The sequence below is a fragment of the Rhipicephalus sanguineus genome, unplaced genomic scaffold (genome assembly GCF_013339695.2).
Source record: "Rhipicephalus sanguineus isolate Rsan-2018 unplaced genomic scaffold, BIME_Rsan_1.4 Seq813, whole genome shotgun sequence".
Taxonomy (NCBI): domain Eukaryota; kingdom Metazoa; phylum Arthropoda; class Arachnida; order Ixodida; family Ixodidae; genus Rhipicephalus; species Rhipicephalus sanguineus.
Window position 1 is genome coordinate 33,862 of NW_023616045.1, and position 26,140 is coordinate 60,001.

General features: G+C 43.3%; 1 protein-coding gene across 1 annotated transcript; it reads left to right on the forward strand.

Moving 5' to 3' along the window:
* Nucleotides 1-202: 202 nt before the first annotated feature.
* LOC119378383 (protein arginine N-methyltransferase 5-like) lies at nt 203-22,974 on the forward strand. Its single transcript, XM_037647545.2, has 6 exons — nt 203-383; nt 2,755-2,968; nt 7,116-7,199; nt 15,878-15,949; nt 16,891-16,968; nt 22,899-22,974. The coding sequence occupies exons 1-6, from the start codon at nt 232-234 to the stop codon at nt 22,956-22,958; spliced, it is 660 nt and encodes a 219-aa protein (XP_037503473.2). The 5' UTR covers nt 203-231; the 3' UTR covers nt 22,959-22,974.
* The last annotated feature ends 3,166 nt before the right edge of the window (nt 22,975-26,140 follow it).

Here is a 26,140-nt window from a genome sequence, read left to right on the forward strand (position 1 = left end):
GTGGCCCTCTTGCATCTGTTGACTGCTTGGCTGTATATATGTGGTGTGGGGCTCATGTACAAATATGCATGCTCTCTTTGCTTTTTTTTTCTGCATCTTTGCTTCTTCTTCGCATGGCAAGCACCTACCGGGCTCATCTTGTCCCTTTAGTAAGTTGACCATTGTATTTTAGTTTCACCTGCATTTGAGTGTGTGTAGGTGTTGAATAATCATGCCTGCGGTTTACAGTTGATGTTCCAGGCCTGGCTTGTTATTCCCATGGAGGCACCTTCTGTGCAAAGTCAGCGGCACTTGTGCTCCTTGTCCAAAGAGGATCGTGAGTGCGACAATGATGACAACAACAACCTTGACAGGATAAGTCATGACGACGACCCTTGGGAGTGGTATGTTCCATCACATTATGATGACCCCACTGCAAAGAATTCAGTGTCTGATCTTTATCAATTCAGTGTCTTTATGATCTATCAATGTAGACCGTGTACTCATTGGTGCAGGCTTGTTTGCATCTACTTTTGACATGGCCGCTTCGTTCTTATTTAAAGATGTACAGGACTATAAAATCAATTCAGCAGTAAATCAAGATGTTAATGTTTCCTGCCAAAAACAGGTGGAAGGAAGGGGGGTGAGGGCTTGGTGCATTTCTGTCAAGCAATACTTGACACCACCCCATACTGCGTAAAATTTTCTATGACTACTACTATCTCATTCTGTGACATAACATTATTAAGGGCACAGTGTAGGGCCTATACCTCCCATGTATTTTAAGGCTTTTTCAAGATCGATTTTCTCTGAAACTACTATATTTAAAGCGTTCAGGTTTGTTTCAATTCATTCGTCGTTGTCTCTTCTTGCAATGGAGCTACAAATACAATTGTACTTCAGTTGCTGACATTTTCGCAATTTTTTTAGCAGAGAAAGTAATTTTTGTCTGTTTTTTTTTAATGAAATTGCCAAAAAAAAACTATTCCACATATGTATATCATTCTAGTTCAGTAGCTGTATACCATTCTAGTTCAGTAGCGTGGTATATTTATGCAGCTTGCGCTTCCATACAGTAATTAAAGCATCGGAGAAAGCCTCATTTAATTACAAATATGAACTGTGTTGTGGTCAAATGTGAGGTGACAGACGGTCACGGGACTGAAGAAACTGAGCGTTGGGTGAAAGAAAACGATTAGTAGTAAGTTAATTTCATCATCTTGAATTTTATAAGCATGCATTCATGTGTGCATATATCCGTTTCATTAAACATTGTACAACTGCTCCATATTAAATACATAAATATTTGCATTTCAAAACGTGGGACTGGCAACTGCACTAAAAAGCAGATTTGCTGCTCCAAAGCGGGGTTTTATCTGCTCCAGAAGCTGCACCAAAATGTCTTCGATCAATCACATCACTGCTTACAACAAAAAGCTCACACGCGTGCCTTGATGTGACTGCTTCTGTCAAAAATAAACTCCAGTTCATGAGGTTTCCATCTAACAAGGAACGTCTGCAAACACAGTCCTTGAACCATAACATTGCATTGTGAATAGCATGGAGATGAAGCCTTTAAAGAGTAGAGCACTTATAGCATTGCTTTCTAGCTACGCATCGCTGTGGCGTGGCAGCTGCATGTTATATGAAGCTCTTCATGGTGTTATGCAGGAGTTTCATTATCAGTAGAAAAGTATTGAAGGACCCTGGTAAGGCTATAGGATTTAGGTGCTGAGCATGAGGTTGCAGGTTCAGCCCCCATCTTTGGTGACTGCATTTTTATGAGGGCAGATTGCAAGAACAGTTATGATCTGTGCACAAAACCTAGTGGCATACATTAGAGAACCCATACCGGTGAAAATGAATCTGAGGCCTGCCACTCTACATAGCCCATGTTGACTTTGCATGTTATGTAGACCCCATGAATAAAATAGGTTATTTTCTTTATACTATTTGTTGACATTTGCTCAAATTGATTATTCAGCAATTCACTTACTATGAGCAGTAATCTGAAACATTCCACGAGTACACAGGTGACTTCACTGAGTGAAGTTGCCTGTTTATGTTCAAAATCGTGAGAGCTCAATAACAGCTTCTTACAGGCTGGTGCAATAAGCTTAATTTACGGTACATTTAGCTGGGCACTGCCGTGCTCTTCCTCAGGTTGCAACAATGCGTATCCTGCTCTTTATTCAAGCCAGAGAAAGTGCATCCACACCACACGTGCAGCCTCACACCAGAGCAATAGAAGGCCGGAAGAGGATATACATCACTGTCTTTTGTTGCTAACAAGGCATACACCGTGCATGTAGCCGCGGCTGACATCACGCCAGGACAAAAGCTGGAGCAGACGCATGATCAGATGTCAGTCGTACACTGAGATGGAGCGTGGTTCTCTGAAAGGACTAGCCAAATATATTCAAAGCGCTCTATTTCAACAAGCCAAATGTGATGTGAGTTGCCAGAGTGCTCTGGAGCGCTCGAAAATGACCAGCCGAATGTTTGACTGCTGTTTACGGTGAAATCTGTGGGAGCTAATCTGTTAAATCAGCTCAGTGCTGAAGACCCTTGAGCTCTTAATATGTTCATTGCACAAAATGCAACCTGTTAGTGACAATGAAAACAGCCTGGACAATAGAGGGGGCAGTCAGAATCAGTGGTTTCACAAAAGTTTTATGTTGAACAAGCTAAATTGCCCAAAATATTTTCTTTTCTCAAGGTTTACCTCTCGCTGGTAATATTGAAATAATGGTCTTACATATTCTGATTTTTCAGGTGGAATGTTATTAGGAGTGTGGCTGGTGCAGAAAAGCGCATAGGTGTAGCACTTCGGCTGACTGCTGACGTGCCATCCCCAGAGACGTTACGTCGCTGGTTGGGGGAACCTGTCAGATGTATTGTGATAAGCACCTCAGTCTTCCTGACAAACAAAAGGGGCTTTCCTGTTTTACCCCGAGCTCACCAAGTAGTTATTCATCAGTTTTTCAAGGTTAGTGAAGCATTTTAGACTGTTCAGTGAAGGCCATAATTGAAATTTTGTATGCTACGAATGGTATCCAAAGCAATATCTTAAAGGGGTATTCACGGGGCTTCACTGGTGGTGGCATCATTGTGCCTTTATCAGGCACTGGACTCTGGCATTTCTTGTGGAGACAAGGTTACTTTTTTCATAACTTGCTCATGGGGCACCTGCTGTGACTTGTGCCATTGTGCAAAAAAGTTTAAGCCTGAAGTGCAATGATTATGATTTTTCTGTTGATGTGGAGTGTGTTGATGCCAACACTACAGGGCAAAGCATTGCCCGACTGCTAAGTTTTTTGACAATTTAAGGGGGGACATGGTGTGTGGAGATATTTTCTGTATCTTATGTCCAATCCTGATGAAATTAGATAGACTTGTTTAGTTTTTCATGCTGATTTCAAGTGCACAATAATTTTTCTTGTAAGCAAACTGGTTTACGAGATACACAAAGCTGCCTCTCTATTGTTTCCGGAGACAATAGGAAAAAAGCCGTTCAGCAGAAAGTGAATATTATCAGATAGCTAGATGCTACTATATGCAATAAGTGCAACGCTGCAAACAGTTTTCAGATCGAATCATAACTAGTCATTCTGCAGATGATCGAAATTCAATGTTTGTACCATGACTACCGTAAAGAAAAAACAAAATCAATTTAAAAAATCTCTGAGCAGAAAATTAGGATTCTGCTCTCAGCACTTTGTGATACACAGCTTGGGCTTTATGTTAAAAAAGTAATTACAGCTCTAGCTTTTCTAGATCATGAGATATCACTCCGACAAGCTAAATAAATGACCTAAAAACATTTAACGTTCAGCTCGTACTCGTTGCACAGATCTAAACTGCAGATGAAATACTGATCCTATAAGACTTCTCTTAGGCTTTACATGCGAAATAATAGCTGTAGATGTCAACAATATAATTTAAAAAACACTTTTTTCTTTGATGATTATTTGGTTTCCACAAGGCCATGTCCCCCCTTAAGAGTGCCTAAATACCCACAACAGCTTCATGGCTTTTATGTTTTGTCTACCAGGATGGCTGTCTTCTTGTTCCTCTTGGCAGCTCTGGATTGTTCAGTGCATCATCATTCTGTCATATTCTATCATCATCGTCTTTTAAATTAAAGCCTAGTGAAGTAAAGATGATGTCCTTGGTTTGCATTCAGTGCGCCTACCAGATAGATTTTTGCTGTCATTCAATGAGGAGTGGAGATGTCAGATTTAGCAATTTTGCTTCTCCTGTCACGCTTTTGTCCGCGCTGTTGAGGACATCGTGGGGTCGTCGTATCCCCAGGTTTGCGGTGAAATCGGGATCGAGAATTTCCACATGGTACCCAAAATCTTCGGATTAACCAGGCTGGCGGCAGCCACCGTTTCAAGTTACAGTAGTCTCTCAGTAAATGGAAATTTCTTGAACAGAATTGTTGCTTTAGGGGAGACCCTGCTTCAGAAACATGTTTTTTGTTTTTGAGCATATCATTATGAAACTTTTGCAGCTTATGCACTTTTATGTGCTGATTTCAAACATGCAATTATTGTTCTTATACAATATGTACACTCAAACCTCATTATAACAAAGTCGCATCTGCCACGAAAATAACTTCGTTATATCCGAAAATCCGTTATAAACGTTTATTTGTAACACTAGCTATTACAAGACTATTATTCATTTACTTCGTTATAACCGATAATTCGTTATATCCGTGTTCGTTATAACGAGGTTGGAGTGTAGTTCTGAAACTATGAAATAGTTTCTGTATTGTTAGGAGCAAGTTTTATTTCTAAACTGTGAGAGTTATCAAGCAAATCAGCATATCACAATAACCTGGAATGAATACTGTATGCAGTAAAACATGAATGGATGTTCTAAACTGATTTGAACAAAAGTTATGGTATGTTGAACATTTGCAAGTGAGTGATGTCAAGCTGGGTCAAACTGCGATCAAGCTGAGAATGTTCATATAAACCAGAACTTTTGTTCAAATGGGCCTAGAACATCAATTCTTATTTTACTGCATACAGTATTCATTCCAGGTTATTGTGATATGCTGATTTGCTTTATAACTCTCACATTTATAAATAAGTCTTGCTCATAGCAATATACATGAAATATTTGATATTTTAAGAACAACAAATTGTACTAGAAAAATAGTTGCATATTTGAAATCACGACATTAAGATACATAAGCTGCAAAAGTGTAGTAAAAATGTACTCAAAAATAAAGAAATACGCATCTGAAGCAGGGTCTCCCCGTTAAATGGAATAACTGCCTCAAGTGTGATTCGTTTCGTACTTGAATTCTGCACCCTTTTTCATCTCTCAGTAAATGGAACTCCTGTTAAACGGAACATATTTTCCTGATCTTCAGGTTCTGTTTAATGGGGAGTCTGCTGTATCCAGTCATATTTGAATGAAGAAATACAGAACCACAAAAATTCTTCAAATTAGGCGAGATTTCGCGTTCAAATTATCAAGGCTTTACTGTATATGGCAGAACTACCTCTAAGCTTGCCAACTTCACGTTGTTGCACACATTTGAATCAGTGAATGTGTAGAACGTGCAGGTAACATCAGTGGTATTGCGAGGCTGAAACGTAGAAAGAATATGATTAGGTCATGACAATGAAAGAATGAGAGGGACACTGGAGAGAAATGTTGACTTAGCAATATTTATAGGTTAAACTTCAGGAACATTTAATGTGCCACTCTTCATGCACATGGAAAGTTGATAAGTGAGTGAAAGTGAAGAAACCACCTAGACTGGGGCTGCATTTTATGATTAAAACTTGATTTAACGAAACTTGATTGTACAAGGTTCCCGATCTAATGAAGAAATTGCCATTCTCCGGCAGCGGCCCATGGGTTCAGTGTTGTCATCAACCTGAATTAACAAAACTATGTAACTTTGCTCCTAACCTGATTTAATAAAGTTTTTCCTCAAATAAATGAGTAAAAATTTGGTGATTTCTTTCTAATTTTGACACCGGCGGATTTTTCTTCAAGCGTGTGCCCTAACGCTGTTGAGTTAAAATGTGTAGCCACCCTAGTCACAGCCCTAGTTTTATTTTGAAGAGGCTGCGCGCTGTGCCCGTGCATGAAACAATGGACTCAACAGTCGGTAGTGCTCTTGTGCATGAGATGGTGTTAGGGGCAGCTGTGCTTTGTTGTTCCTCTAAATGCTCCCACAGGAACACTACGGTGGTTGCTTTTGTTATTTCATGGTTTATGCAAAGGATGGCACTGATCGTCTCCTTGCAACTTTTTTACTGTGCCTGCTCGCACAATCACTGCATTCATTCTCCCTGTCTTTGAATATCGGCAGTGTATCATAGCTTGATGTGACAGTCTACCTGGTCTGCATCACCCGGACATGGGAGGGTTTATGTGTAAGCTGCCCTCGCGGACTTTTCACATATGCAGGTGTTGGTTAGCAGCAAGTAAAATGCCGCGGTAGCCTTTGGGTGTCGCCACACTACAATTTTAGATTTCTGAGGGCCTAGAAATGCCTTTCTCAACTTTACGAACCTCCCGAATTAGTTAAATAATTGGACTGTGGTCATCTCTTCGTTTAAAAATTGACTTTCAACTGTATATTAAAATGCTGACACTAGCCTAGGCATAATTCATCAATTAAAAGACCTGCTAGGGGCTGTGTGAAACTTCGTCAGTAAAGAATGGCTCTATTGCATACTAGGGGAACCAGATACTCAACCTAGTGAGTTTTAAACTTTCTTCACATCGAAGCTGGCCTATGTCAAAGCTAATTTTCAATTGTGAAACAGCACTGACATATTAACTTTATGGTTCAAGGGAAGCTTCAATATTTATTTCTGCTAGAGTGGAGCTTTTCCTGCTAAAGAAATGAAAATGAGGTAATTGAAGAATATCTTACAATTGTAAAACTGCTTCCATGTTGCTCTTGAGTCTCTATAATGGCTTTGGCTAGAGGCTACACTGGAAAAGGCAGGGTAGATGTACCGTCTAGGATTCCTGATATGAAGCACCCTTTTGCAAATGCCGTCAAGTGATATTATTAAACTAGTGACCTTCAAATGATGCAAAGATGCTGAAGAATGTTACACATGCTGCTCTTTTTGTCTTATTTGGCTGACCAGCTTGGAAGCCAGCTGATGGTTGATGGGAGCTGTCGTCACGAACACATGAGGCTGTACTATCAGTACCTTGACCACCTTTACAATGTAAGTAACAGAAAAATGTGTCGTGGCATTAAGCAAGCCCTTTATTGTTACCATTTTGGGCTGTCTGTGTAGCAGATTTTGAACAGCACTATCCAGTGAATGTTAAGGCCAGTTTGTGAGTGTCCATGTAGCTTTACATAAGTTACTAGAGTCCATGAGCCTGGCCAGAAATATATTTTTTTGGAGGTGGGAGGTCCAATCTCCTTACATATATATGTATGTATGTATGTATGTATGTATGTATGTATGTATCCATGTATGTATGTATGTATGTATTTATGTAGTATGTGCATGCATATTGCATGCACCATTTGTATGTCATAGACACACATACACACGCACGGCAACGCTTTAGGGAGGAGTGGGGATTTCAATGCTCCCTCCCTCAACAACTCCTCTGGTTACTGCTATGCTGCAGAAAACTACAGTGCTGTGATCATTCAGGTAAACATAAGAGTGGTGGTTAGTAAATTTACATAACCTTAGTGCTTGTGGCTTCAAATGTTCCTATAACATTGTTTATGGCTGTTCAAAATTGCATAAAAACACCAAAGTTCATGGAAGTGTGTCCCATATTTTTTACCTCCAAGCGCTCCCTCCACAGTATCGTTTGAAAGCACAGCGTTTCACATTTGTGTTCTCACCCTTCTTGCATATGGTGACCACATAGGAAAAGCACTAACGACGAAAATCAGGGGCCAGTCTGATTAAGTTAGGGATGCTTGCTTCCCTGTCAGTGGCACAGAGTACAGGCATGCTGATAGGTGCCTTCTGATTTGGTGTTGCTACATTAATGGGTGCACCCACGCCACCAGTGGAGAGCTCGCCTGCTAGGCTTATTAGCAGGCAAACAACCTTGATGAATCTTCTTGTAGCAAAGTCCAATCTGCTGTAAGCCTTATCTCGTCATCCGTAGTGGTCCACGATCATAAAATCCACGATCCTTTGACCAGTGTTGTGGTCCTCTCCACAGTCCGATGAGTTGGTCGTCGTCTGTGCCCAGGTCGTCGCGCTGCTGACATGGCATTAGGCCCATCAGGCCTAGTGAACTGTTCGGCCCGGCATGGCACTTCTCTGCTGATGTGACCCTCTGGGAATTGACTGCTTGCTAGTGCTATCTTTGGAAGTGAGTGCTGCAAGCACGTCTGGACTGTGTGTGAGTGACTACAGTGTCAACAAAAAGCCTCTTTGATGTCGATGGCCACACCTCGGTGCACCAGCATCACGACCAGACGCTTGCCATCCTTGTCACCAGTATACGGCTGACAAAATAACCTTCCTTCACCGGACCCAGGTTGACAATGCCAGCTCTGAGCCCTTTTTCGGCCAATTATGGCTCGGGTCACGCGTTTTGAGCCTCTGGAACTTTCTTTGCTTTTCTGTGTTTTTGCCTATTCGAGCGCTCTTGACTCTTCGTTGTCTTCTTTCTTGCTGCATGCCTCTTTTTTTCATGACACCTATCACACCCATTGGGCCTTGTGTCCTACAGTCATAGATTGAACAGGTTCCCAGGAATGATCAGCTTCCCATCCGATGGTTCCTGGTAGACACAGAATGCCAGACTTGGACCTTGCTCCTACTCACTGGTGCCTGGTTGGTTGCCCTAGTTGCTGGCTTCAGATGATTAAGGTACTGCGGATCTTGGCTGTGTCTTGGCTCGCCTCTCCTGTCATTACAACTTTTGGGCGTGTGCTTTGTGCTTTGTGCTTGGCCCAGTCCAGTGGTGATCTCATTTCTGAGAGACCACCATTGGGCTTCCACTACTAGTCCATGCACCGTGAGGATGTGGCCAAACAACGAGCCTCAAACATTTTCGTCTCCATCGAAAATGTGGACCCCATGGCTGGGATTCGATCCCACGACCTGTGGGTCAGCAGTCAAGCATCGTAACCACTGGACCATCGCGGTGGGTTTTAACAACTAAGCTGTTTAGCAAATCGTTCCTTGTGAGTCGATTGCAGAAAACTATCATCATCTTAACGGGTATGTGCCACTGTGCGGCTACCTGAGAATGAGTACAGAGAGAGAGAAAGAAAGAGAGAAACAAACAGAGACTGAAAGGAAGACATAAAGAAATAGTAAGAAAAATTCTTCCTGCAAAAAAAATTCTTCACAAGGCGGGATTCAAACCTGCGTATCCTATATCCGAAGGCGAGCGTCCTAACCACTCGGCTATCCAGGCCACGGTAGCAGAGCATAGCATAGCCTTGTGTAATGTAGCGAGGAGGTGGGAAAGGGAAGTGAGAATGAGGAGAGATGTGGTGGTGAGGAGAAAGGAAAGGAGGAGAGAGTAACACGTAGCACAGAAAGAATGAGAAAGAGAGAAATAGGGAGAAAGAAATGCAGAAAGAAAAAGAGAGAGAGAACATCGATGAAATAGAGAGGAAGATAGAAAGAAAGAGGAAGTAAGCGTCTCGTCGTCTAGTGACCAGATATCGCACTAGAACACTGCACGGGCCGATTTTTCCGGCCCGGGCCCGGCCCGGCCCGAAAACTCCATGCTCCGGCCTGCCTGAGCCCGGGCCCGGTCCTGAAAGGTTCGGGCCCGGCCCGTTTAGGACACGCCTCGCCGGCAACGAGAAAAGCTCTTTGACGGCGCACGTTACTGCGCCCGCCGCCGTGCGCTCTTTTTCCTCGTTTCGGTTTGCTGTTTTCGTGCTTTGCTTACATCTGCAATGACGTTCGGCAGAATCGAGTGAGTATACGTGACTGTGGGAGCTATGTGCGGTAATTCTAGCATATGCCATGTCTGATGTCAACGTAGACTGCGTCCGCGCATGTTGGCGTCGTTCGGGAGCTCATACTCGCATTAACTGAGTATTTAAGGATGGGTTACGTTTGTAAAACACGTGGTCAGTAACCACTCACGGCGTGCCCCTGACTGCCAGAGGATGGGCTTGGTTGTCGGAATATGCCGGGGGCTTGTTCTGAAAGCAAATTTTGAAGCGATTTCTTAGAAAAGAAGTGCTTTCATTCGTGCATAGCCAGTGCCTAAGCGAAACGAGGTCCCCGCCATCTTTTACGTGAAAATTTGTTTTCATTGCGAAGTTATTTCAAATGAAAACTCGTGTCAGACGTGTACAGTGACGGTGTGTTGAATAAAGGGTGGTTTAAATAAAACTAATCAGTCTGTGTGTGTTTGTGTGTGTGTTGGTTATTCCCAGAATCCCAGATCGCTTCTCTAGCCTCATCACTCCAGTTGCCAGCCTTGCACTCTAGGAAACGAGTGTCGCTATGGTCTGGCGCCTCACCACTAGTAATGGGAAAATCAACAACGGCGTTTGCCCTGTGATAAGAGTCGCTTCGCATCTTGCACTTAAACTGCACGAAAAACAGCTCCTGAGATGTTAACGACTCACAAGTCGCGTTGACCAGTCTACGGAGTCACGCAGGCGGAAACAGGCGCAGCGGGTATGCGAGTGTAGCTGCATACTCGAAATGTTTCCCTAGATACAAACCCGCACATCTTATATTCACTAATCTAGGCAGTTTACCGTTGCTTTCCTTACACGGTATCCAAGAACGTCGTTCACTCACTATAATGGTCGAAACTTATATTAGGAGTTTCTTGAAATTACGTGTAGCATACCGATGGAGCAAAATTGTAGACGTCTTGTACTGGGCAATTTCTGTGCACTCCAATGCACTCTAGGTGGTTTAAATTACCCGGAGCCCTCAACGACGGCGTCTCATATAGCCTGGGCCCCTTCGGGAAGTTAAACCCCACAAAACAACAAAAACAAAGCCAAATAACGTACACACGCAATTATACAGATACATATGAGACCCGGGCCTAATACGGGCCTGGCTCAGGCCCGAGCCCGAAGATCACGGGCCCGAGCCCAGCCCGGGCCCGATCCAACAATCCCTTACCCAGCCCGGCCCGCGCACCAGGCCAGGCCCAGGCCCATGCAGTGCTCTATATCGCACCACCTGGCCAAGCCACGCCCACCGACAGAGGCATTGCGCGCAACTTCTGCTGTATTGGCCTCGAGGCCCACCACTGGAAACGCCGGCGCCACCGTCGGCGTGACGTGCTTGGCAGGATCACGTGGTCTCAGCGGCCGCGTCGGCTGCTTGTGGAGCACTGCCGCGTACTTTGAAAACGAGTTTCAAGTGCCACATGCGCTGTGGTCTGTTCAAATCTGAAGTTTTCTCTCATTTTCTACTCAATTGAAACCCTGTAATAGAGCGGCTGCCTCCGAAGGCGACGAACATGTGGCTCTACCGCTTGGTGCCGCAGTACCGGGCTTACGCAACGGAGCCCAGTGTCAGCCCGCACTGGTAACCGCGGGACAAGAAACTGAGTGAAGCATGGGTTGTAAAGCTAAGGACCGGCAAGTAGCCATCGACTGCGAGTCTTGTGTGCAACAAGCACATCCGCGACGAAGACTCGTTACTGCGTCGGGCTGCTATGTTCGGTGAGTAGCCGACAGCGCGCACTGAGACGATGGCTCGCGCGCGCTTCCTGCCGGCAAATGATGCTTATCTGCCACAGGATGGAAAAGGCGCTACCATTTACCACGTGCGATGCCATCTCAGAACCTTCTCGTGCGACCTCTTGAGCGTCGGCCCCGTGCTCAGCGTCCACAAAATTGGCTGCAGATGCGCAAGTCATTGATTAGATATGTTGAATTAAAAAACGCAAGGGTTCCTTATGCATTCGCCAAATATGGACTAGAAGGCGAAAGCCATCTTCTTCTTCTTGTCAGTAGTTGTACTGATTCTCCCGCCGCCCCCTTCAAAGCGTTCTGCGCCTAACGCGGTTTTGCACGGCATCCGTGACCGATCACGGAGGCAATGCAAAGCGTCCATGACGTGTGAATACGTGATAATGTGACGTCATAATGACGCCACATATTTTGGCGATCTGTGACGTCATGATGACGCCATCACGTGATGATTATTTTTTGCATCACTCGTGCTGACGCCGCCGATGCGGGACGTCAACAGGCAATCTTTCCATTTGATGAGGCATCTAGGGCTTTCGCTTTCGTAAGCTACATAAGTTTTGCATTGCCTCCGTGATCGGCCCACCGATCACGGAGGCAATGCAAAGGGACCCTGTCGTGTGAATACGTCATCATGTGACATCACGTTATGTCACGTCATGGTGATGTGATAATGAAGTTACAAATTTAGGAGATCTGTGACGTCATCATGACGTCATATGGTGACGTCATGACATGACGATCATTTTTTGCGTCACTCGTCTTGACGCCGCCGACGGTCAATCTTCCCGTTGAAGAGGTATCTAAGGCTTTCGCCTTCATAAGCCACGCGACGTTTGCTGGTGGACTAGCGAGAGTCAAATGCTGCGGCTGTGTGCTGCATTTATATTGGCAATAACATTTTTTCAGTCGAGCTTGCGTTCCCCTGACGCAAACACTATGTGCTAAAAAGCCCAAATTTATTTGTGTCACTCTCAAACTCACGTTGGACCTCTCCAACCCCATGTATTTTCTTGAAGCCTCATTTATTTACGCGGAAGAGATGCCACCCTGTTGGTGTTAGACACGACACTGCTGCCAAAATAGCTGGGGTACTCGCCAAATAATTACTATCCTGTTTTGCGGCTGCTGCAATAACTTCTATTTTATTCACCGATATTTCAAGTTAATGTGGGTCCTAGTTCACAGCCGACGTTTGCAGAACAAGTCCGGCAAATGTTACTGTATTTTCTTTCTTTTCCTTGGCGTTGCATGCTACTATATGCTCGGTCTCGTAGACTGCTTCTCCTTCCACCAGCACTCTCAAAGTGGTGAAGCTTTGGTCTATGAATTTTTTGATGACAGAGAGCGGCAAGTTCACTGGAATGCAAAGGGATCGATAATTAAGGAGCATTAAAAAAAAGCGTCGCATTCGCTCACGTTTTGTGTGAGCACCAAACGAAACGAATGCACTGAATAAAGAAACTGAAGCACCAGCATTTGCCCCCTGAGAAGACCGATCAATATGCAGTGCGAGACAACTTGTCAAATGACATTGAAACGTACAGTAATTTAGACAGAAAAAAAAACCACGGAATCGTCGGGACGGCGCACAGAAGCCCTAGTTGTAACGAAATTGTTTTTGAACTGCTCTGATAGCGTCAGCGCAACAGTAGTTGTTTGTGTACTCACAAATTCTCATATTTTGCGCCCTAAAGTTCACAGCGCGGTGCCAAAATGCGCTCGTAGCAAGAGCGAAACCATCAGTACGAACATACATGCAGACGCTCATACATGCAGAGGCATCGTCAGTCGTCGCGAACCCGTGCATTCGCTGGCTTGAGGCTTCTTTCTGTTATGCTCCGTTTGGTTGTACAGGCAGTCTACTCTAAGGAGATATTTCACATAGTTTGCACTCAGCGAGTAACTACCCTTCACGCAAGAGGCCGGTTCAGGGGTCTCCAACGCGGTGATCGCGTGAAGCGGTTGCTCGGTTTTCTGCAATGAGACAGCGACTGTAGACTATCTTGTGCTTTCAGTTCGTCGAAAATGATTATTTTGACAGTAAAGAACACAGTTCCTTTCGAAAGTACTTACAGAAATGCCCTGTAGGACTTCCGCGAGGTGTTTTTGTAGAGCGCCGACAGCAAAACCTATGGGGAGCGCGCCGGTGGTATCCTACCTAGCACGCAATCGAGGTGTGTCCGATAGAGGGCGACTCCGTAACTCCTCGCGGCCAATATTGCATGGCCTGCTTGCGTACTCCGAGGAGGAAGCCGCATGTCTCGAAGCTAGACGTGTAGGTTCGACGGGGGAGTACAAGCGGCGACGCGCCCGTGCTTCACTGTGCCAAACTTTGCACGACTCAGCGCAAAATGCCCGTAGTTTTTTTGTTTTACGTACACATTTCGATATGTCAAGTTTTGTTTTTGAACATTGCTCAGGTGCCTGTTCTACTGATTAATTTTTACAAAGACGCTGTATAATGCTGGGTTTTGGCAGATTGCATCCGTGGACAAAACACGTGGAGAAGAACAATGTTCAGCGAACTGATCAACTCAACTAATCCAGTGTTTTTGTGTCGAAAAAATGGACACGACATAAAAGTAAACATAAAGGCGTATGATTTCGCCGACATGGCAGAGTCATGTGAACATTTTTGCCTGAAAGACAAGACCACTCGCATAGCAAACAAATGTCATGCCCCCTGTAACAAGGGGGTTTCTTATGTACTACAGGATTTAATTTTGAGAGTGCCATTGGCCGCCATTGATAAGCTAATATACGTCATGCACAAAAGAAGCACCGCGGTATCTTTGAGTGTGTGTCTCTTTATCCACTTGGTATAGCCAATGATGATAACACAGTCGAACCCAACTATATTGAACTCGGGTAAATCGAATGATCCTTTATGTTGAACTATTTTCAAGCACGACAATGCTTGAAAGGAAGATCTACGGTTACATCGAACAAAATAGCGGGAACACTTGATATATCGAACATTGGGCAGCGCAATACACCCCAAGAAGTGGGTTTTTCCGGCTTTTCCTTACAATTTTTTTTCTTTGCCTTGCTGAAGGAGACTTTCCCCATGCGTTTGGGGGAGTGGGTAGTGTGATTAGGAGATCGCCGCATGGAGTGTGTAGAAACTACCACTTGCCCTCACGTGCTTTCCCGCATGATTGCTTGTCGTTGCGCCGCTGGCCGGTTGTGCGGGGTCACTGTTCGCTTCTCTGCTTGTTTTGTTAACATGATGGATGCCATAAACAGAAGGACATGCTATTCTCCGTAAAGCTGGCGATAATCAATGCAGTCGAACGTGGGGAAAACAAGCCTTACATCACTGCTGCGTACAGCATCCCAAGAAATATGCTGAGTTCGATATTGAAGAACAAGGCCAACATTAGGCCAAGGCAGACTCAATGCACGTGATGAATACACATAGCTGCATATGAAGATTTTGAGGCGCTATTTAGATCGATAACTTATTTTCTCGCGCATAACTCACTTCTGTATAACCTCGCATCCCCAACTACAAAGCTCAGAAAAAATACAAATTAAAAATAAAAACCTGCGTATTGCTGTGAAGGCATTTCCTTACATCACAGAGAGCAGTGCCATGAAGTCAACTCGCGCACCGAAATTTTCATAGGAAGAATACAATAATTTCGTTAAAGTTTTAATTGAATTATCCGATATATCGAACTAATTCCCAGTATTTCTTTTTTCGAGTTTGATTATATGCAGTTCAACTGTATACAGATTCACTTTAGCAATATTCACTATGTCAGACCCACCATAGTCACAGCTTCACTGGCTTCCATCTTCACAGTAGTGGAAGGGCTCGGAATTTTTTTTATGCCTTTACCTGAATAATAGTAATATTGTTGGGGCTGTATGTCCCAAAACTACGATATGATTATGAGATCTGCCGTAGTGGAGGGCTCCCGAAATTTCAACCATCTGGGGTTATTCAACCTGCACCTAAATCTAATTACATGGGCCTCAAGCATTTTTGCCTCCATCGAAAATGTGGCCACCATGGCCGAGATTTGATCCTGCGACCTTCGGGTCAGCAGTTGAGCACCATAACCACTAGACCACCGTGGCGGGTGGCTTTTACCTGAACTATTGGAACTTTTTATTTGTGCATTACTAGTTTTTCATCCTGGTGCTTGATTATGCTCTTCAAAAGTGGCGCCACTGTAGTCCATCACGTGCTTACCTTTGTGTTTTCTTTTTTTTCAGACACAGCCTCCAGATGACCCCTTGAGTGAATTTTCCAAAGGGTTTGAAGACTATCTGCAAACACCACTTCAGGTGGGATATTCCTTTGCTTTTGCTTTCTGATATCAGAAAGCAAAAATTTTAATTACCTTTGGTCGGAATGAATATCGGCGGTAGCTTCCCGATAAAGAAAATATTGATGCTGGAACAATTGTTGGGAAACCAGATTAGCTTACAGGGCAACCCTGGTGATATTTTACTGTGTCCGGGTAATTGCAGTTTTATGTTCGTGTGACTCTTCTGTCGTGCCTGATTGCAGAATTGCTCTGCAAATTATAATACATACCATATTTATGTGATTGTAAGTTGACTCGAATGTAGGTCGAGCCTTCAAAATCGTGAAAAAAAAAAGGAAGGAAGAAGAAAAGAAAAAAGAAACAAGAATGTGCAAGCCCATTCAGTAATAGAAATTATTTTAAGCTGTTGTTGGGCTGACTATGTGTGTTCACTTGTCATCATCAAGCCAGCCCTTTTCATGAACTTCAATGCCCATGCCTTGCCGACTTTGAAGTGCGTCCTCAGTATTCCCGTTTCTAAAGCGGAGACACAGAGTTTTTACGTGGCACTTACGTGTGTCACCAGCAGACTGATCGCATATTGCATTCATGTGTGCCACAAGCTCTGGACACTAAATACTAAAAGGAGGCACAAACACAACATTGATTTATGCTGTTAGTCTAAAAAGATGGTGTTCATTCTTACTGATGTCTTACGCAACATTTGGTTCTGCGTAAACATGAACACTTGATAGGAATTCAAGCCTTACCATGAGACCCTTTTTGAATAAGTGTGCTGAATTCGTGGAAATTCTGACAGTAATTAGTGCTAATTATTAAAATTGTTTTTGTGAAGAAATTAGCTATGTGTTGAGGTATTTATTACTAGGTTGGGTTCATATGAAGTATGCCATAATTTAACAAAGAAAGTTGAACTTGCCTTGGTGTTTAGGTGTCTTTGCTTGATTTTAATTCTAGCCCCTGATGGACAACCTGGAGTCAGTGACATATGAAATTTTTGAAAAGGATCCAGTGAAGTACACAGAGTATCAGAGGGTGAGAACACATTTTACTGTGTGTATTTGAGAGCATTTTATACACCTTACATTTACTTGTTTAGCCCTTTCAGGCCTGAATTGTGAGTGCATGACTGGAAATTTTGAAGTCTTTTGGTCTGCAATCATATTGGGTCAAAGACATGAAAAACACCAACTAGGCTCATCATGCTTGATGCTGGCAGTTTTGTTGCACGATTCCAAATAAAATAACCGAGGCTTCTGTACCAAAATGAACATGTTGTCGCATCTAAGTGGCTGATAAAAAATGGTCATAGTTTGAAACTGTGCCATACCTGGCACGCGTACTAATGGTAACATTACCGTTTGTGCGTATTAGTTGTGCTTCACATCTTTGTCTAAAGTCCTTCAAATGTTCATGCGTACATTCCAAGGTCCTTGCTCCTTGCCTCTCTCCCTTGCTCCCTTCATTCTGGTGCACTTGCCTACAGCGCGAGAGCTGCATGGCAGCAGTCGCAATGGTGGTCAAGTAATAGTGGGTCCACGTGCAATGTGGGAGGTACTGAGTTTGATTCCCAGTGCTGCTGGGTATGCACTGATTTTTCTAAAAGGAAGAAAGGTACCCCAATCTGGTACTCGGTAATGTAGGTCCTCATCTTAAGAATGTAGCCTTTCCTTTCCTCTCTCTCTTTTATCTTTCACTTTTTCCCGCCCCACAATGCTGCACAGTGCTCCTTTATGGATTGCAGAAATCAGTGTCTTTCCTAACCTCAAACCACAATCACTCTCTCTCTCTCTCTCTCTGTGGCAGTCACGAGTTGATGTGACTTTTGCCTCTTGGTTGGCTGAGGTCACAGACTCCTGCTTCGCATGTTGGTTCAAATTCAAATGACCTCTTCCATCCTTTCTTCTATTGTCCCACTCACTTCTCTGTGAGCCATGCTGCCTTTGGAATGTGGGAAATACCTCCACATCTTCTTTTCCTAACAATAACCACTTCCCCCTACAAGTGGCCAAGTGGAGGAGACGTGCTTACTGTCCCACACCCTGCCTCCATTGCTGCACGCATGCTCACATCTAATCAGCAACCCCCAACTGATGATACCTACCTGCTGTTCCAGCTTGCACAGAGATTGGGCAGGCAGTGCACAATTAGTAGCTTGGCTCAGGTGATCAGGTGCTGTATTTAAAGGGGCTCTCTCCCTGAGGTTCAAAACTACTTTTTATTCAAAGAAATTTCTGGTTCCTGCAGAATTCAAATTGATGAGGTTCCTCTGTACTTCAACAATATTTAACCCTTTTAGGGTCGAATTTTTGTTGAAAAAAAAAACTTTTTTTCAGATGGTCAAATTACTATAGTGCAAATTTTGAATGTACAAAATGTGCAAAGTAGAGAAAAAATTGTAAAAAAAAAAAAATTGGGAACAGTATTTTGGTGTCATCATCACTCAGAATTGCAAAATGTTCAATAGTATTTCAGAGCATGGTATTCTTTTAAGCATGGGTCTATGCACAGCACCTTATAGCAGTCTGCACACATAAAATGCGTGTCTGTTCTCCTTCTGGAGCAGAGCTGTGTTGGCACACACACGGCATTTCCTCTGCTTATGGCTGCCTTGGGCAGAGTACACTCAGTAAACAAGGAGAGCAAGAATGCCTCATGAGCGTCCGTGATAAACAAGCTAAAAGCTGCACCAATAAAGATGGAAATACTAAACTTAGGCTACCCCTGCAAGGGAGTGCTGATAAAAAATATAGAAAATCAAGTTTCTTGCACCTTTGTTGCGATCACGCGGCGAAACCGAAACCACGAAAGGGCGCTGCCCATCGGCGTTGCTGCACACCGCGTGATGCGCTGAAGCTAGAAATCAGTTGTTATCTCGGCAAGAAGGTAGCACAGTCAAATTTCAAACGCTTCTTGTAAGTCCTAGGAGGTGGCAGCACTCCTAGTACTTACCTCGTAGTGCGAAATTTCAAATGGAGGGTCGAAAACGTACGTGTATGGCAAAGACCTTGCTGGACAGAAAACCACCGCCGTACATGTATGGCAAAAAACCTCAGGTTTAAACCACTTTCTCCTGGTTTGCTAATGTGCAGGCTGATGACCTGCACTTCACATCACCTGGTATGAATAAACGACATGCTTTCACCACTTCAGATAATGTCAACAGCCAATAAAATAACTCAAGTCACTAGAATACTGTGCATACAGTAGCCTCTCGTTAAACAGAACCTGAAGGGACCAAGAAAATGTGTTCCATTTAAAGGGACCGACAACTGATTTTTCTCGACCCAGTTTTTTTACGGCGCGGACACGAAGCTCACCCTTCGTAGCGTTTGTAGCTGCAGTGGTTTATCCGAAAGCCCGTAGTTATTTTATAAGCAGTATTTTTCGATCTGAAAGGCTCCAAACACGCATGAAGGCTTGCTCCAGCAACGCTGAGAATTGATAGCGATGCCGCTAGCCCTTGTGAAAGCTGTCGTTGTTCTGCTTCGCAGGAGTTACTGTAACTATGCTTAACCACCTTTATTTTGAGCTTTCCAACCATTTTAGAAAATAGCAAGCTGTCACAATGAGATGTGTGGCTTTATACACCTTCCCGGTATTTGTACAGCGTTGTGTGCGCCTGCGCCCAAGGTTGCCTGCACCTGTTTCATGGATGGCTTCTCCCGGCGTCGTTACTCTCTCGATACACGAGCCAAGCCAAGTATCGAAAACGTAACTGTGCATATGCATGGCCGCACCGAGTAGCAGCGCGCGTCATTTCTGAGACGAAGTGTAGGCAGCAAAACTCTGTCGCTCCAAAATCTTAGCGACCTGGTAACTGTGTGCACGGTTGCATGAGCACGCTGAAAAGTTGCTCAAGACGCGCTGACGAGCATGGGATCATTACGTCACGCGAAGGAAGCGCCACTTTAATGCATACTACTGACGCAGGCCTATATGTACATTATTATGGACTAATACCTTTTAATATAAAGAAACGAACAATATTTCAGTACTAACAAAAAAATCGTCGGCTGCGTACAGCAATCAACGGTCACGTGGCCGTCTTCATCGGATCGTCCATGTTTTTGCCGCCAGAGGCGCCACAAGTCATTTCTCGCGACTTTCAATTAAGAATTAAAAATATAAATTCATCTCGCACGAAAAAAACAGGGTTGGTTTGAGTCAGTGCAACGGACAATCTTTACATCAGTGGAGTCAACTCATTTCATATTCTGGACAGTTGTCGGTCCCTTTAACAGGAGTTCCACTTACTGATAAATGAAGAGGGTTGCATTATTCAGGTACGAAACTAATCACAGTAGGAGCACTTGTTCCATTTAAGCAGCAATTCCGTTTAAGGGATTTTCGTTTACTGAGAGTCTAGGTATTTCTATCTAACAACTTTGCTGAATTCCTGTTTTTTTTATAGATCCTTAACATGTAGTGGAAAAGAAACGCTCCCTCAAACACAGCGTTGTCGGTGTCTCTCTCTCTCTCTTTTTTTTTGTTGCGCAATTGTTCTGAAGTAATGGTTTACCAACTTGCCCAGAATGCTGTTTTCACTTTGTGTGCTCCATTTATCGCTAAAGGATCGGATATGCATTATCAACCCATAAGCATCAATCCATTGCATTGTGGTGCAGTGAGAGCTATAGCACCATGAAGCCCCAATGTATGTTAGCGTAATCAAGGTGCTTATCAATGTCACCACTAGTAAAAAACAAGCCTAGATGCTTATTAGGCTTCGCATGCTCACAAAGGCATAATCTCAGACCAACAGCCACCGCTAGGCATTACCCTGCAGAACAAAGTGGGCCACTTGCATGCACTACACAGAATTGTACAGCACTGTACATTTTAAAAATGTAAACCACTTACAGTGATGTGATAGCTGCGCCAATTGCGCCAAACTGCGCCAATAGGTGAAACCTGCTACATTCCGCTACATTTGTGCAAAAATCCCATAATTTGTGCCGAGCATGCGCCAAGACATCGTTTTGCAGTCTTTCGGAGAAAAAGAAGACTGAACATGCTTGCAAACCATACTTCACCTACCACTGTAATTTCGAGTGGTCATTGGTGCATACTGACGTGTATACTATGTAGCTGAAGTAGTTGCTAAGTACAACCCTGCCAAACAATTTGAACTGACCCATACTGTGCACATGAAGTTTTCTACTACTACTAGACCATACTGTATTACATTATTAAGCTCAGTAAAATAGCTTCTAACTGCTGTGGACCAAGCTACATTGAGCAGTACTTGTGTGTGCTTGAGAATAGACCATTTCGTTATAGTTAGCTTTTTTTACAAAAAAAAGGTTGTACTATTTGTTGTGATATACTTCCATAAAAGTTCGTGCAGGGTGCTTAATTTACAAGTTGCGTTTACAGTCACCGGACTTTATAAACAATATCACTCGCTGCAGTGGACTGTGCGATTTTGCTGAGAAAGCATGGTGTCCCAGCATTCAGGCATCTGTTCTGTTTCTCGACCGCAGCTACAGTTTGTTCTAAAAAGACAGGGCGTGCAAACACGGACACAAGAAAGAAGTCAGGACACCACAAACGCCGAACACAAACAACAAACACAAACAACAGTTTGTGTTTGAAAACTTGCTGAAGTTAAATACGAAGGCTCGCATTACCACAAATTTCATGGAGCACAGATTATATTTCGGGCATCAAGGGACCAAGTATTAAACCCTGTATTTTATCAACCGTCCATGAACCAGCATCCTCACGATTGTCCTCCATAAAGCAAAATCACAGTCACTTCACCATGCAGCGGAGCCCTAGGTTGTTCTCACAGTACGAACGTCATCAGAATAGTCTTTCTGTATAGTAAACAGAGTGATAGAAATTTTATGGATTGTGCTTCCAGTACTGTAACTGAAGCATCAGGGAAAGTCATATTCATTCACAAATATGAGGTGTATTCTGGGAAAATGCAAGGTGGCCTGAGGTCACAGCTCCAAAGAAACTTAGGGCTGTCCGCAGAACAGCGACAAGCAGTAACGTAATTTAATCTTTTGGGGTATTCTAAGTAGAGATGCATCTATTTGTGCATGTATCGATTTTGTTAAACATGTACAACTGATCAAGCTTAGAGACAAATATTTGTGTTAGAAAGTGTTTGCTTGGTAACTGCTCCAAAAGGTTGTTATGCTGCTCCAAAGCGAGATTTTAGCTACTCCAGAAGCTGCACCGAAGTGGCGTCGGTCGATCGCATCACTGCACTTATCAGTATTCCCGATAATAATCTAGTTGTGGTCATTTGAGTTGGGTATTTCAAGTCATTTCGAGGTTAGGTATTTGCAATCTGTTGTCTATTTGGAGTGATGCTATAGGTTTCTTTAAATTCTACTCTCTTAGGCCATCTGTGAAACACACCTGCCACAGTAGCCCAGAGTGATTTTTTTTTTTTTTTTTCAGTCCCAGCCTTGGAAGCCGCGTTTCGATGGGGACAAAATGCAAAAATTCCTATGTACTTAGGTTTAGGTGCACGTTAAGGAAGTCCCAGACGATGAAAATTTTTGCCTAGTCTCTCGCTATGGCATGCCACATAATTGGATTGTGGTTCTGGAATTGCAATCTCTGAATTTAATCGATCTTAAACCGTTTATTGTAATTAAAACTGGATCTTTCTTCTTCATTTCTTCTTATAATGGAAATCTGGTGCTCAGTGGAAGCTATAGTAGGAGGTTCTTGCGGGCTAGTTGGTTCATACTTTGACCGAGGTTAAAACTGTGCGAAAAAACGAGGACAGGCGGATGGAATAAGCAAGACGCGACGGACGCCCAAGATGTCTTGCTCGCTCTTTCGTCCTGTCCTCATTTATTTGCGTAGTTTGAACGTCAGTCAAAGTGGAAATTACAAATCCGGTAACCAACTGTCGTGACATGGCAGTTCATTGCTTGTACCAGTTATTACATTTACATTTGTGCAAATTAATGCAACTAACTGGCATTATCTTACAGGCCATGTACCTTGCTCTCATGGACAAAGGTGCCAAAGTTGGCAAGGACAAAGAAATGTGAGTGTCTGAAAATCGAATATCAGTTTTCCTGCCACGTTAGGTGTCCCAATTTGACATGGTTTCTTTTTTCACATCCATTTTTTTTTGTGTGTTACTGAATTACGAATTTTAAGACACACATATATCTCTGTATATGACATACACACATGAATTACTTCCAACAGCATTAGTCGTGCAGGAAATGTTGCTGCAGCCTTTGTTTGAACAAGAAGACTTGTATTTGCCAGGGCAGCAACTAAGCAGGTGTTGCTCTGAAGAAAAGTCTCCTTCAAGGTTCCCTGCAACACTTTTCCAAGTAGCCATCGAATGGCTTCATTAAAAGAGCTTATTGCCTCACGAATCGACCGCCGCAAAAATTTTTAGAATCCGTCCAGTACAAGTGGAGTTAGAAAGATTTGTCGCACGCTGTGATTGCTTTCTCTCTTCTCTCGTGCCGATGAAAGCGGTGGAATATAAGCAGCGAGTGATGATGGCACGGGGGAAGAAGGTACGTCAAGTGCGCTTCATGACCTTGAGCACTTTCTTTTTTTCTTCGAACGCCTGACGTACTTTCAGTGCGGTTGCGTATGCGGGCAAATGCTGGCCTTCTGCAGCGGGCGCAGTAATTACTGAGCGCGGCATGTTCAAATCAGCCAGTGGCGTGGAACTTGAGTCAATGATGCAGTGGTTTTGATTAAATAGCATCATTTGTCGAGAAAAGAGGAAGCAATTTTTAGCTGACTGAGAATGTATTGTAAATCCCAAGCCGCGTGCTGCGCTATGATGTTTGGCTTGCGTGTTCTCAAGAGCCTCAACTACCGATCGGCAGCGTTTTCTGACCATGCTGAAAAAGTGTTGCAGGGCCCTATCAACAAAATATTGATATCATTGATATTCCTTGTTGCACAACTTCTCATCGCTTTAAGCCTCCATATTCCTCTGAACTTTTGTGTATGGACCATTCATATATTGCATACAGTAGAATCTCCTTGATATTATTCTGTATAGTACATTTTTTTAATGCATATTTTTTTATTTGCCCAATAACACCCCATAGAAGGAATGTATTTTCATTTGATTGATACGATCGTGTTTTCACCTGAAATGGGATAATACGACTGCAAATGGTATTTTTGAAACTCTTAGTTTTATATAGAGCTGTGCGAATAGCAAAATTCTCGGTGCGAAGCGAATTCGAATATTGAAGTGTGAGTGCGAATCGAATCAAATATTTTTCGAATATTTCTCGAATATTTCTAGAATGTTTCTCGAATACTTCGAAGTGAAATTGCGGAAAAAAAGTTGGAGAGGATTCCTAAGCATATTCTTATGAGATAGCAACATGAAAGTGTTCCTTTTCGCTAGGTTGAGGAAGCACTGGCGGGGTGGTGTTTCATAGTTGTCCTATCAAGGATGAGGCAATGTAGAGGCTGAATTCTATTTATGTACATGATTTGGTGCAACCAAAGTGTTGCCAACAACACTTTACAAGTGATAGGCAAAGATGCCATTTCCTCAGCCCCTCCTCCTCTTTCAACTTCTGTGGAAGCCCAACTGATGTGGCGGACAAGGGTGTGCTCCCTTCAAGTCCGGAGTTCCAAATCTGCCTCGTAGACGTCGATATATAAGAACATCTGAAATTTTGGATGCTAAAAAGCTTCGGCTTCTGTTTTTTCGGACTTCTTGCCCAAACTTCAGGTCCAAAACAGCATTAATTGAGCCCCCACCTCTGCCACATCTTTCATTTCCATGTTGGAACCAGCATTTTCTTGAGTTAGTAGTACATTTGCGACCGTAGGGGAGCTTGAAAGGCAGCTTTGCCGCCATACTGGGGTGTAATGAGGTGAAGCATATTGAAAATCTAACGACCACTTTCAATCGAACGTTGACTTTCTCTTGGCAAAGTTCGACCGTAACGGAGCTTGAAAGACAGCTTTGCCGCAATACCGGGGTGTGATGAGTTGAAGCATATTGAAAATCTAGGGACCGCTCACAATCGGACGTTGACTGTGTCTTGGCTAAGTTCTACCGTAATGGAGCTTGAAAGGCAGCTTTGCCGCAATACCGGGGTGTGATGAGGTGAAGCATATTGAAAATCTGAAGGGGTAACTTTCATTTGGACATTGACTGTATTTGTTTTTGGGATGTTCGAATAGTAAAATTCCTGTGCGAATCGAATCGAATAGCAAACAGTATTCGAAAAATATTCGAAATTTCGAATATTCGCACATCCCTAGTTTTATATTAAAGTGGAAGAGATTAAATTAAGTTCTAATTACCCACAAACAACATGTTAAGGGCCAGCCACACTAGTGGAAAAACGTGTGCTGTGCGCCGGCGGTGGCAAATGATCTGCGAGCAATGGAGACTAATGAAAGCTGCCCCTTTAGTGACCTACTGTGTGGTAAAACTGGGGTCATGTGTACCCACTCGACCGCCGTTTTTGTACTCTGCAAGTACAAAAAGGCCGCTATTTTTAGCGTTTGGTGTGTAGTACTTATCCGTTTCCTTCTTAAACTCGAAAGAAGTGCAAAGAACTCGTGTGCTTGTCTGAGAGAAGTAGCGCCGCAGTGGCCGTCGCCTAGTTTTAAGCTGTACAGTGAATGAAAAAGTGGAAATTGTGGTTTTCTTGGGTGCAGTGCGAAAGAAACGAATAAGCACTGCACACCAAACGCAAAGAATAAGCGGTCCATTTGGGTATTTGGGATGACTTGCTATTATTGCAGACCATATTCTGCTGCAACGTGCCTTTTTTTTTTTAAATTGTCACGTGAGCTTCCGTTCTGACGTAACCGGGCTGACAGATTTCCTGCACATCCGGTGCACACAGTTTCGGTATCACCTCGATCGCGGCCTTGAGTTTCGGTGATTATTATCTTAAACTACGTGTTTTTTGCAATTTTTAAAAAATGGACATGTCATAAATTGTCATGCCCTACTACTCTTCTATATAAACAATGGCCCTAAAGTTAATAGTCTAAATGTTAATTAACGAACTTTTGCTAATTATTCATTTGTATGCAGCTTTAGGTGCAGCAAAGTTTTCCCGTCCTGTTGTAGAGTTCGTTTGCAAAGACGACAAGGGCTTCATTATCATAGCATTTTTATAAAAAATCTATTGTTTAAAAAAAAACACCCTGTATAGGAGTCTGATGTAATAGTGAAGTGTCAATCTTTTCAATTTTGTTGTATTGAGGTTTAGCT

What these genes read in the sequence shown, in the direction of transcription:
- LOC119378383 (XM_037647545.2), top strand. Translation starts at nt 232, where the DNA reads ATGTTCCAGGCCTGGCTTGTTATTCCCATGGAGGCACCTTCTGTGCAA. An exon ending in TTATTCATCAGTTTTTCAAG is followed by an intron (nt 2,969 to 7,115) that starts GTTAGTGAAGCA and finishes TTGGCTGACCAG; the next exon opens with CTTGGAAGCCAGCTGATGGT. An exon ending in AGTACACAGAGTATCAGAGG is followed by an intron (nt 16,969 to 22,898) that starts GTGAGAACACAT and finishes ATTATCTTACAG; the next exon opens with GCCATGTACCTTGCTCTCAT.